Source organism: Chiloscyllium plagiosum, unplaced genomic scaffold (assembly GCF_037043375.1).
Source record: "Chiloscyllium plagiosum isolate Xiang-an unplaced genomic scaffold, Cpla_swu_hap1 HiC_scaffold_36, whole genome shotgun sequence".
NCBI classification, from domain to species: domain Eukaryota; kingdom Metazoa; phylum Chordata; class Chondrichthyes; order Orectolobiformes; family Hemiscylliidae; genus Chiloscyllium; species Chiloscyllium plagiosum.
In genome coordinates this window covers 49,112,193-49,124,218 of record NW_028270174.1, presented here as the reverse complement: position 1 = coordinate 49,124,218, position 12,026 = coordinate 49,112,193, and the positions used below count along the sequence as shown (strand labels likewise).

General features: G+C 39.3%; 1 protein-coding gene across 2 annotated transcripts in view; it reads left to right on the top strand.

The window, feature by feature from the left end:
• Positions 1-11,826, top strand: part of spmip2 (sperm microtubule inner protein 2) — a 50,594-nt gene extending 38,768 nt beyond the window's left edge. For both annotated transcript variants that reach the window (XM_087979823.1, XM_087979822.1), the window contains 2 exons: positions 1,562-1,721; positions 10,798-11,826. In XM_087979823.1, the coding sequence (XP_087835949.1) occupies positions 1,562-1,721; positions 10,798-10,884 (247 nt within the window). In that variant the 3' untranslated portion in view covers positions 10,885-11,826. The remainder of the gene's footprint in view (positions 1-1,561; positions 1,722-10,797) is intronic.
• The last annotated feature ends 200 nt before the right edge of the window (positions 11,827-12,026 follow it).

Sequence of the window (12,026 nt, the reverse complement as noted above, 5' to 3'; positions counted from 1 at the left end):
ATCTGGTCAGCATGGACCAATTGGACCAAAGGGTCTGTTTCCATACTGGGTATCGCTATGATTCTATGAATCACAAAAAAAGTCTGAGTTCAATCTGTAATATGGAAGGAAAATGAAATGTTGGTCTTTATTTCAAAAGGAATGAAATATAAAAATAGGGGGTTTTGCTAAGCATATGCATGACACTGGTTAGACTATAGCTAGAAGGCTATGAACCTGTTTGGGCCCCTTGTCTAAGGAAAGATATATTGGTGTTGGAGGCAGTCCCGAGAAGGTTGATCCTGGGAATGGAGAAGTTTCCTTATGAGGAGTGGTTGAGTAGGTCCTTCTTACCTATGTTTCTGTCATCCTCAAACTTGGCAATAGTACATACTGTACACATTGGAGTTGTGGAGAGTGCAAGGAGATCTACAATTTTTCGGGGGATTGACAGGGTAAATGCTTTGAGGTTGTTTCCCTCGTAGGAGAGTTGAAGACTAGAGGGGACAATCTCAGTGTAAGGAGTTGCCTATTTAAGACAGAAACGAGGAGGGGATGAGAAATGAGATGTGGAGTCAAGGGTTAATTTTCCCTTTACTGTAGTAGCTACTGAACATGTCTTTGAGGAGCTATGTCACAATGATGTCAAACCATTTGGAACTGGTACTTTATTCTGTAGAATTCCATAGATGTCCTTACTTACTATCCCTTGTGTATGGTTGTGTGTTCACTCACCTGAGCACATACCTTATCTTGCTACAAACAGGGGAGGCAATGACATAGTAGTATTATTGCTAGATTGTTAATCCAGAGGCTCAGATAATATCTCTGGCCAGTGATACCCACATCCTGTGAATAAACTTTTAATAAGGTAGTCCTGAAGGAGTCTCTTATTTAGCCGACATCAGTATCCTACTTCCCAGGATACTACATTCATCTATGGGATTTTGGATCCACCTAGTGAAATGACAACATTGGTCTTGACAGGAGTGGGGGAGTCAATCCACGAAAGGCATGGACAAAATTCCTCCTTTCATCCTAACTCATATACTGTTTATCAGGAGCTTGATGATAACCTTCCCAGAGCATAATGCATCAACAAACTCAATAACCTGTCACCTTAGTTCATTATTAATCAATGTTCTTGTGAAAAATAATAAATAATTAAAATTGGCCACATACATATTTCAATTAGGGTGTAGTACACGGGGACAGAATAAAATGTGCACCTTCACAACCATCAAGTGCAATCTATATGTCTGTGACTCAGCAATGTCATTGCTTTAGTATCGTCGGAAGGAATGTATGTCTATCCATCACATTTCTATATATATAAAATCAGTACTATCATAACTACTCGTCTCCCTTCCTTCACATTTCAAATGCCATAATCAAAACCCAAATCTTTAATGTGAATTGTTGGTGATATTCCATTAAACAAGTTGAAAACTAATAAATATCTTATATTCAGTAATATATCCTGATATAATTTTGGTGAGAAAGGTTCAGATTGAGATTGGGTAGCCAATTTTTAAAAAATTCAACTGTTGAACCTTTACTAACTTGTTCTCTACCTTGTTAGGCAACCACCTCCAGCTGTTCTTGATCGGCAAAGTCTTGGCAGAGCTTTTCTGGCCTGGCCCCTTAAAAAATTTAGAGAGCCCAGAGAATGCATACGCTCTAAAAAAACTGCAGTGAGCCCATTGTGCGAGAGTGGAATGGATACTCTTTGTGGAACTCAAGTACGTATTGGTTATTTCTAATTTGCCAATTGCTTGACAAATCCATTAATTTATGATGATATACATATATATATCTGTATAATTTATTTCCAATTATTTTGGATGGAATTTCAGAACTTGATCACAAAATATGTGGCAAAAATGCTGAATACTTTTGAAAATGAAAAAGAATTGATTCATTTAATCTCCATAAATCTATGACTCTGATTATGCTTGAAATAAAATAAAGTTGCCTGTTATTCACTGACTAGAAGTATTTTATTAGTATTGTGACAGTTAGACTGAAAATGAAAGAATGGAGAGAAAATTGGGTGGCACGGTTGGCACAATGGTTAGCACTGCTGCCTCACAGCACCAGAGACCCAGGTTCAATTCCCGTCTCAGGCGACACTCTGTGTGGAGTTTGCACATTCTCCTTGTGTCTGCGTGGGTTTCCTCTGGGTGCTCCGATTTCCTCCCACAATCCAAAAAAAAAGTTCAGGTTAGGTGAATTGGCCAGGCTAAATTGCCTGTAGTGTTAGGGGAATGGGTCTGGGTGAGTGGCGGGTCGGTGTGGACTGGTTGGGCCGAAGGGTTTGTTTCCACACTGTAAGTAATCTAATCTAATCTAATCTAATCTACAAGGAAGTAGATCAGTGAGCAAATTGGTATTATTTTTTGCTTCTGGTATTATTATGGTGATGTTCCCCAATTCATTATGATTCAAGATGGGATATCCAAATGCTTAAGTTCCCAGTTGAGGAGGGATAAATTGTCTCCTCTTCTTTATTCACTCATTCCCTTGGTCGGTTGCAACATGTTAATTCAGAAAAGATCCTTTCCCTATAGGATACCTTTCTCTTAGATCCAAATTAACTTACCTTTTAAAAGGAGCCAATTTAACAAGGCTTTTTTCTTTGTTTTAACAAAGAATGAGTTTCATAATTAGCATTAGAAAAATATACCAACACAACAAACATATAGAGAGTAGAATTAAGAAGTCACTCTAAAATGTTTAAAGCTAAAAATAAACAAATATATGGACCAGTCTCTGAATTGTTGGCACAGAGCAGGTAGTTGAACATGGTATTCATTGAAATGTAACTGTTACTGGTACTGTGAAGTTGATAGTTGAACAGTTTTTTTTGTGATTTCTGGTACTGTAAGACAATTGACAGTCCTTTAACCTAATTCCATTTTTTAAATTGTTTCTAGCAGAGATCTCCCTTTACCTGCAACACAGGGATACCTAGGACATAATTCATTGATTGTGATCTTCCCAAAACACGAAAGCTATTGCTCAAACCCACGAGGGTCCACATTGTAGCTTGCAGTCCCACTAATCCACTGTAGTAGAGTTGAAACTGGCTTTTTCACCAATGTCTTTGTTTATTCCTGGAGCATAAAACAGACATGTTGAAGAAGCGAGAGATAGTCAGCACTTCCACCCTTGTTTTCTTGTTAAGTCGAATCATTTTCGATGATTCCCTGTCAATTTTCATGGAGGCTTCAGACAGGATTTGCTAGACACTGAATTTAAATCTGCAGTATTTCTGTTGCAGTCCACCCATTAAAAACAATATGTTTGGGAATTACAAGCAAAAAACTGTCCAAACATATTTTGGGGTTCTGATCCATTGTCACCATTAATGATATTAATTGTCTGTAAGTACAGCTGAAAATAGGTTGCTTTCACTTTTTCTTAGTCACAGAATAATACATGATCAAGGCGAAGAATTTCAGGAGACTTGTGCCTGAATAAATATGTGGATTATATAACGAACAAGGTTCAACCTTATAAAGAAACATCATAGTTAACCTTAATCAACCTTCTACTTCCATAAATTACAGGGTTGGGTCCAGTATACTTCACTATACTTTATCATATTATATACATTTAGTATTTGTTTGTAATTACAAAAATCTGTGAAGATCTACATGTCTGTTGTCATGATGTAGAACTATCATTATCAACCCTGTCTACACAACTCTTTTATTTTCCTTTGCCTGTATTGCTTCTGACTGTGCTAGTTGGAACCACATCTGGTATAAAGGGAGATGGTTGGATTGTTGAAGGTCAAACACTTCAGTGCCAGGACACCTCATGGTAGTGTCTAAGTCCCAACTATCTCAGTGCAACATGATCTGCTCTCCAACGCCAGAACCAGCAATTGCACACAGTTTGCCTGATAGCCAGGCTCCCCCCTCCTCTGTTCCCAGAGGATTATAACACACTGATGGGGTTTGTCGGATGGTCCTGTGCAGCCCCTGTTGTATAACTGAGCCACCACTAAATTGAGATGTGTGCTTTGTGATAATGGGTATAAATCAGTTCATTAAATGAGTATAATTAACACCCTGCATCTGACCCTTCCATCCTTCCACTGCACTGGGGACATTTTGTCACCAATAGGAGACTAATTTAGCAATTCTCCCATAATTTACCAGCCATTGCCACATTCTCTGCTGCAATGCGATGCACTAAGTCTAGCCCAAAGAGTGTATCAGCTAAACCCCAGTCTGATCAGGAGACACAAACATATATAAACAAACATATGTCAAAATAACAGCATGAGGAGGCCACTTGGTACTTCAAGTCTACTCTGAATTCAATAACTTCAGATTCCTGATAACAATTTAACGCCTTACTTATCAAAAATCTACCTACCTCTCCCATTAAAATATTCAAATACTGTTCCCACAGTCATTTGAATTCTAAAGACGAGTGACAGTCAAGTGTAAAAATATTCTCCTTACCCTCTGCCTTACAAGGGTGACCCCTTATTTTTTAAACAGTGACCCCTTATTCTAGATTCTTTTGCAAGAGGAAGGTCCTCTTTCCACATGCACCTTGTGAAGACCATAAGACTACTCAGGTAATTTTATATTTTAATGATATTAACCCTTATTCTTCTGAGCTCTAGAGGATGCAATACTAGCCTGTCCAATCTGTCCTCATAAGACAAACTGTCAATTTCAGATAGTAGTCTAGCAAATTTTCTCTGAACTACTTCCAACTTATTTACACCTTCCTAAAGTCAGGAGACTAGTACTGTACAGAGTTTTCCAAATGTGGTTTCACCATGCCATCTGTAAATGAAATTTCACCTTCCAACTTTGGTATTCAATTCCTCTCTCAGTAAGTAACAACATTCCAAAATATTTGCTGAGGTGCAATTATGTGACCCTAGTTAGGGAAATCACTGAATTGTTAAAAGCAGTCCCTTTCACGTTGCCCTACCAAACCGCCCCCCCCCCCCCCCCCCAATTGTTGATGGTACGTATTGCCCATAATGGGCTTTACGTGTCAACTTCTAATTGGCTCATGGGTAATTACTGGTGGTGGTTAATAGTTACAAATGTTTTTTAAAAATCAGTGATTTAGTTGTGGGAAAGTTCAGGTGATTAATAGATATAAATAAAAATCATTTGCTGAAAACAATATGCATATGTTATGTGAAAGAGAAATAACTTATAATAACTAAAAAAGACTAACAAATTTGTGTACCTTGACCTGTGCAAGAACAATTTTTATTGTGGCTAAGAATCAAAATGGCACACAACAATAACTTTATATTCCAAGGTATATTGGAAATATTCACCACTGCTTGATAAATGTTAAAATTATTTCTGAACATCAATATGCAACAACTCAAGTTTGTTAAAGACATGAAATTTATGCAAAACAATAACCTAAAGTTATCAAAAAATTGATTTTTTTTTCTTAGAACCTGGGTGGAAAGTTCCAACGTTTCTATTGTTGACTTTATTCATACACCATGCATTATGTTGCACACTTTTTCAATAAAATTTGCAACTACAAGTTATCCTTTACCACTCATTCTGTTGGTTGTTGTTCAGCTAACTATTTTGCATAAATGTGTACAGAAGTGAAAATAAATATTTGCGTAGATTTTTTGATGCCCAGGTAATTGTTTCTGAAGGGTAGATGGCAGTTGCAAGTGGGCAATCAGCAGAATCCCCAATATGGCAGACTCCCATGGGACTGCCCTGGAAATTGAAGATTCCACTGGACAATTCCCTTATACATGGAACCCTCTGAAGGTATCCATTTAAACCAGAGAACTTGGAGGTTTCCACTGCAGTTAAGTAAATGCTTACTCAGGAAATGTTAGACTATTAAAACTCTAGTCTAACCCCTGAGTGACTATTCAAGAGACACCCAATTTAACTCGCACACCCTCAACTCCAGTGCTCTGAGATCCTGACCCAACACGCTTCACTCACTCCTCTTACCCCATCACCCAGGACACAATACACCTCATGTCACTAGATCTGTCGACCCATCCTCACTACTACCAGATCCAACTCCTCACCCAAGCTTCTGCTCTTCCCCTCAATTCCCCTATATCCGACCATACAATCCCCTGAGGACTTGATGGTTTCAGAGCTGGAAAACAATGTCAGACCCATTGCCCAATCCAACATTCCCATTGGTTCTGCATGGACCATTATCCTCCCACTGCTGGATCTGATACACCTGCCCTACCTCAGAACCCAAACACCCTATCCCCACTCCCCCCTGCAACTAGACACTACTTTACCTCCTTACCACCATGTCTGAGACCTGCTACATGACACAACACCAGATCCAATGTCTCCTCATCCTGATCTACCCTAAACACAATTCAACGCATTGCTTATCAAAAATCTACCTACATCTCCCTTAAAAGTATTCAAAGATTTTGTTCCCAAACTCTTTTGAGTTCTAAAGATGAGTGACAGTCAGTGAAAAAATATTCTCCTTACTCTCTGTCTTACATGGGTGACCTCTTATTTTTAAACAGTAACCCCTATTATGAAGATGTGACTGGACTGTACCTTTAAGGGAGTTAAAAGCCAGCAGACTACCTGACAGCACCAAATATTCTGAATAAGATATAATGTAACCTATTGGTCCAGCAGCTAGAATAGCTGGTTGCCTGGAGACAAAAACAGATGTGAATTAGGTCAAACAGTTTAAATTATACCCCCAAAAATACCAAACTCCAATCAAGTTAAAATTGAGTATATTGACAATATTAAAAGCCAATGACACAATCCAATGCTTTGGGGGTATAAGACCGGGAAAAATTGAACAGTTGAGGGAGACTGCCAAAAGACCAATAGATGTCGGCTGCTAGTCAGAACTCTCTGAGAGGTACTTGTCTAGAGAAGGAGTTTGCACAGAGAGAAAAAAACATTGACACCAACCTGGAGAGCAAATGTGCAAAGAGAAGATTTGACAGTTGGCTGGTCTTGAACTTTGAATTTTTCAGTAAATCATACTTTTTATGATTTATGGGGTTTTATAAAACTAGTATTATAGAAGGGAAGGTTAAAAGATAGGTTAGAGAAAGGAGTTGTGAATAGTTGTTAGTTAATTATTATCTGTTATATTTTAAGAAATAAAGTTGTTAATTTTTACTTTAATAGTGACCAACTTCACCTGACGAAAGGGCAGCGCTCCGAGAGCTTGGGATTTCAAATAAACCTGTTGGACGATAACCTGGTGTCTTGTGGCTTCTGACCTTACCCCAAAAACTCCATTACTGACCTGGCCCTTTCACCACTGGCAGCTTATTTACTTGGTACCCTACCTACTTGATACTCTAAACCTCTGACACCCTACCCCCTATGCACCCCCTCCCTCTCTGGCACCCTCCCTCCATGCATCTCCCCTTCTGGTACCCAGCCCCATATGAAAGCTGTTTCAATGCAACTTTCCCCTTAATTCAGCAGCAAAGTTTAGAACTGTGAGTCACTGCTGTGATTGCCGACACTGCTTCTCACATGGGGATCAGCTAGGCAGACATGCAGCCTAGAGGAAACGTTGCTTACATAGCAACTACTGACTTTGCATCCCAACCCCTTTCCACCCAGCATTTTACCTACCTTAGTGATTTTTGAGAAGATTTGTAAGTCAGGTTGATGGTAAGTAAATAAGTTAGCTCACTGAGCTGGAAGATTTGTTTTCAGACATTTCGTCACCATATTAGGTAACATCATCAGTGAGAGTCTCCAGTGAAGCGCTGGTGGTATGTTCCGCCTCTCTATTTATAGGTCTTGGTTTCTTGAAGTGGGTAACATCATATTTGGTTCTTTTTTTCAAGGGAAGATAGATAGGATATAAATCAATGGAGTTCTGGTTAGAATGCCATGCCTCTAAGGATTCTCGTGCGTGTCTTTGTTTTGCTCTCCTAGGATGTGAACATAGAACAACACCGCGCAGAACAGGCCCTTCGGCCCTCAATGTTGCGCCGACCTGTGAACTATTCTCAGCTCGTCCCCCTACACTATCCCAAAATCATCCATGTGCTTATCTAAGGATTGTTTAAATCTCCCTAACGTGGCTGAGTTGACTACCTTAGCAGGTAGGGCATTCCACGCCCTTACCATTCTCTGAGTAAAGAACATGCCTCTGACACCTGTTTTAAATCTATCACCCCTCAATTTGTAGTTGTCCCCTCTCATACAAGCTATCGTCATCATCCTAGGAAAAAGTCTTTCACTGTCTACCCGATCTAATGTGTGTGTTGTCCCAGTCAAAGCAGTGTCCTTCTTTGTCTGTATGTATGGAAACTCGTGATAGTGGGCCGTGTTCTTTGGTGGCCAATTGGTGTTCATGTGTCCTAGTGGCAAGTTTCCTGCTTGTTTGTCCAATGTAGTGTTTGTTACAGTTCTTGCATGGTATCTTGTAAATGACTTTCTAGCAGTATCTAATGCATCCTTTAATTTCATTAGTCGCTGTTTAAGTGTGTCGGTAGGTTTGTGGAATACCATGATGCCAAGGGGGCTGAGTAGTCTGGAAGTCATTTTTGATATGTCTTTGATGTAAGGTAATGTGACTGTAGTTTTTGGTTGTGTTGTGTCTGCTTGTTTGGGTTTGTTTCTGAGGAATTGGCAGGTTGTGTTTATTGGGTATCCATTTTTCTTGAAAAACGTTGTATAGATATTTTTCTTCTGCTTTTTGTAGTTCTTAGGTGCTGAGTGTGTTGTAGCTCATTGAAATAATGCCTTGATGCAGCTCTGTTTGTGGGTGTTGGGATAATTGCTTCTGAAGTTAAGTATTTGGTCTGTGTGTGTTGCTTTTCTGTAGATGCTGGTTTGAAGCTCTTCGTTAACCGTAAATTCAGCTGTCACATCTAGGAATAGGAATTTGTTGTCATTCTCCTCCTCTTTTGTGAATTTTATGCCTGTCAGGATGTTGTTGATGATGTTCTATGTTTCCGCTAATTTGTTCCATACCCTTCATTATTTTGTGATGACAAAGATGTCATCCACATAGTGAACCCAGAGTTTGGATTGGATAGATGGGAGGGCAGCTTGTTCAAGTCTCTGCATTACTGCTTCTCCTATGAGTCCTGATACTGGTGATCCATAGGTGCTGCGTTGACTTGTTTGTAGGTTTTGTTATTGAATGTGAAGTGTGTGTGAGGCACAGGTCCACTAGCTTGAGGATGTTGTCTTTGCTGATGAAGTTGGTGCTGTTTGGTGTTTGTGGTCCTGGTTTTCCTAGTATTAATGCCAGTGTTTCTTTGGCCAGGTCAGTATTAAGGAGAAAGTGAGGGCTGCAGATGCTGGAGATCAGAGCTGAAATGTGTTGCTGGAACAGCGCAGCAGGTCAGGCAGCATCCAGGGAACAGGAGAATCGACGTTTTGGGCAGAAGCCCTTCTTCAGGAATTCCTGAAGAAGGGCTTATGCCCGAAACGTCGATTCTCCTGTTCCTTGGATGCTGCCTGACCTGCTGCGCTTTTCCAGCAACACAGGTCAGTATTAATTATGTGAAAAGGGCTGTAATGCCAAAGTAGACCATTATTTCATCCTCTTCTGATCTTAGTATCTTTGTTGTTCAGGAATTCTCGGGTGGAATGAATGGGGTGGCATGAATCTTCAATTAGCTGTTTTAGTTTTTGGTGGAGTTCCTTGGCTAGTCTGTATGTTGGTGTTCAGGTAGGGAGACTATGGGTCTGAGGGGAGGAGCGGCAGGTTTGTGTATTTTTGGTAATCTGTAGAAGCGTGGTGTGTTGGACCCATCTGGTTTCAAAAATTCTCCTGATTTTTTAAAGTCCTGTTGGAAGGGATGAGCTCCTGTTTAGTACCTGTGTAGTAGTAGTAATCCTATGACTAGGACTGCTTTTTCTGTATCAATAAGTGGGCGGTCCGAAAGATTTTTTATCCAAGCATCAGTCTTCTATGAAATGTATTTTTGTGAGTTTATCCAACCTGAAGTGCGAGTTTTTTTCTTTTGCTGTGTTTGCTGTTTAAAGCTCATAGTGCATTTGTCCACTCACAGTCCGTCGTGGTATTGACAAGGTTTTTGGTGCGAAATCTCCTGGTTGTATTTACAGAGTCGGTTGTGAGCATTGTTTATCATTTCTTTAAGCATTCTGCAGCCGTTTTGTTCTGCTATTTTTTTGGTTAGTGGGGTGTTTGGGGCGGGGGGTTGTATTTTAGACATTTAGGAAATACCTGATTTCTGCGACATTGATTTAGATCCCACCTACCTTCCCTTGAAAAAGAAACCAGAAATGACATCACTCCCCTTAAGAAACCAAGACTTATAAATAGCGAGGCAAGATGTACCACCAACGCTTCACCGGAGACACTGATGATGTTACCTAGTCATGGTGATGAAATGTCTGAAAACAAATCTTCCAGCTCAGTAAGCAAACTTACATACTTATTTTACCTACCTGCTACCTACCCCCTATTTTATTGTCACAATGCTTAGCTGGCACCTTCCAATCCCAGAAGCCTGACTTCACACCTGTTTTAGGTACTTAGCCTTTCACAGCAGCTCTAAAACTTCTTTCTTTTTTTCATTTATCTATTATTTGATATTATAGTTGGACTAAATTAAGCCTAAGAGTAAAAATGGCAGGAGATCTCAGACCCATGCTATGCTCCTCTTGCTCAATGTGGGAGCTCAGAAATAGGAAGAGTGTGGTAACAATGTTGGGGCTGTACTACAGGCCTCCCAATAGTGAGCCCTTGGAACATTTGATCCATGTTCAATTGTCCTATTATATTGTATTTTTAATTCACTATTTTTAGAAACCAACTATATTTTAAAATATTGCCTTTTCTTCTCAGGATGGTGAGAAACAAGACATCTGTGAAAAAAAAGACAAAGATCCACTTGACCTTGAAGAACAAGGACTAGTCTTTGATGATATTTAATTCAGGATTTCCCATTATTTCTCAACACATTATTTTTTCTACAAACATAACTGGAAATCCAGCTGAGTTCTAGGTTCCACAAGATTAATGATTCAGTTTTGACTCAAGTGCAAGTTAGTTTATGGATATTTTGAATTGGCTTGATTTGAAGTCATGTATTGGTATTTAGAAATTTTGTTTGAAGCAAATTTGTATTTCAAATTCCACTAGAAAATTATCAGAGGTTTAGTCATTTCTGGCAAAAACAATAAAGCAAGGTTTATGAAATCTTCAGTTACAGAATATTCTTTCTTTTAATCCATTGCTAAGATTAATAAACTTGTATTATTCACAGTTCCAGGCAGGTCAAGTGAGCTCAAGTTTTTTATTTTCTCTTTTTGGTGTGCCTTGTAGGTCAAGTACAAAGTTTAAGTCAACAATTCCATTAACTTTTAAACAACACAAGTGACAAGTACTAACACATCTTTCCCTAGTCTTTCAAAGTCAGTTCAATGAAGTAACAGTTCTTTACAAAATCCATTGGGCACAAAATTCAAATAGAACTAAATCAACATAAGAGCAAATAACTGCAGGCCTAATCTTGGACTTTGTAAATTTATTCACAGCAGGAGACTTTGGGTATGACAGAAAATTGGCAGCCAGCAGTTGATATTCATTGTTCTCTGTAAATAATGTCAAAGGGGTCACAAAGGATTCGGGGAAGCCAGCTCCAACCAGCCTAAGAGTTGTGTATTGGAGAAATATCAAAGAAACTTTCTGGTACCTTGACTTCCAGCAAGTACCTGAGGACATGCATTTTACATCTCCCTGGCATGGCAATAGTGAAGGTGTTGGTACAACCCCATTGGATGTTTTGAACCTAACTCATGACTCCAGGAGATGATCCGCCCTGACTTGCGAGACTCACCTTCGTAGAAGAGAGCCAACCCTATGCTGGAGAGAAAGAAAATTCCAACGGCCCAGCTCAAAAATATGTATTATGGAAAAAAAGAGAGTTAGGCAGAGAGTAAATATTGTAAGAATTTGGGAAATGCTCACATGGTGTCTTTAATAGGAATATTTTGTTAATAAAATAGAGTTGAACCACAATCCAAACTCGGTATCCCTTTGCCTGCCTCACAACAAGAGAACTTGGGTGTGAT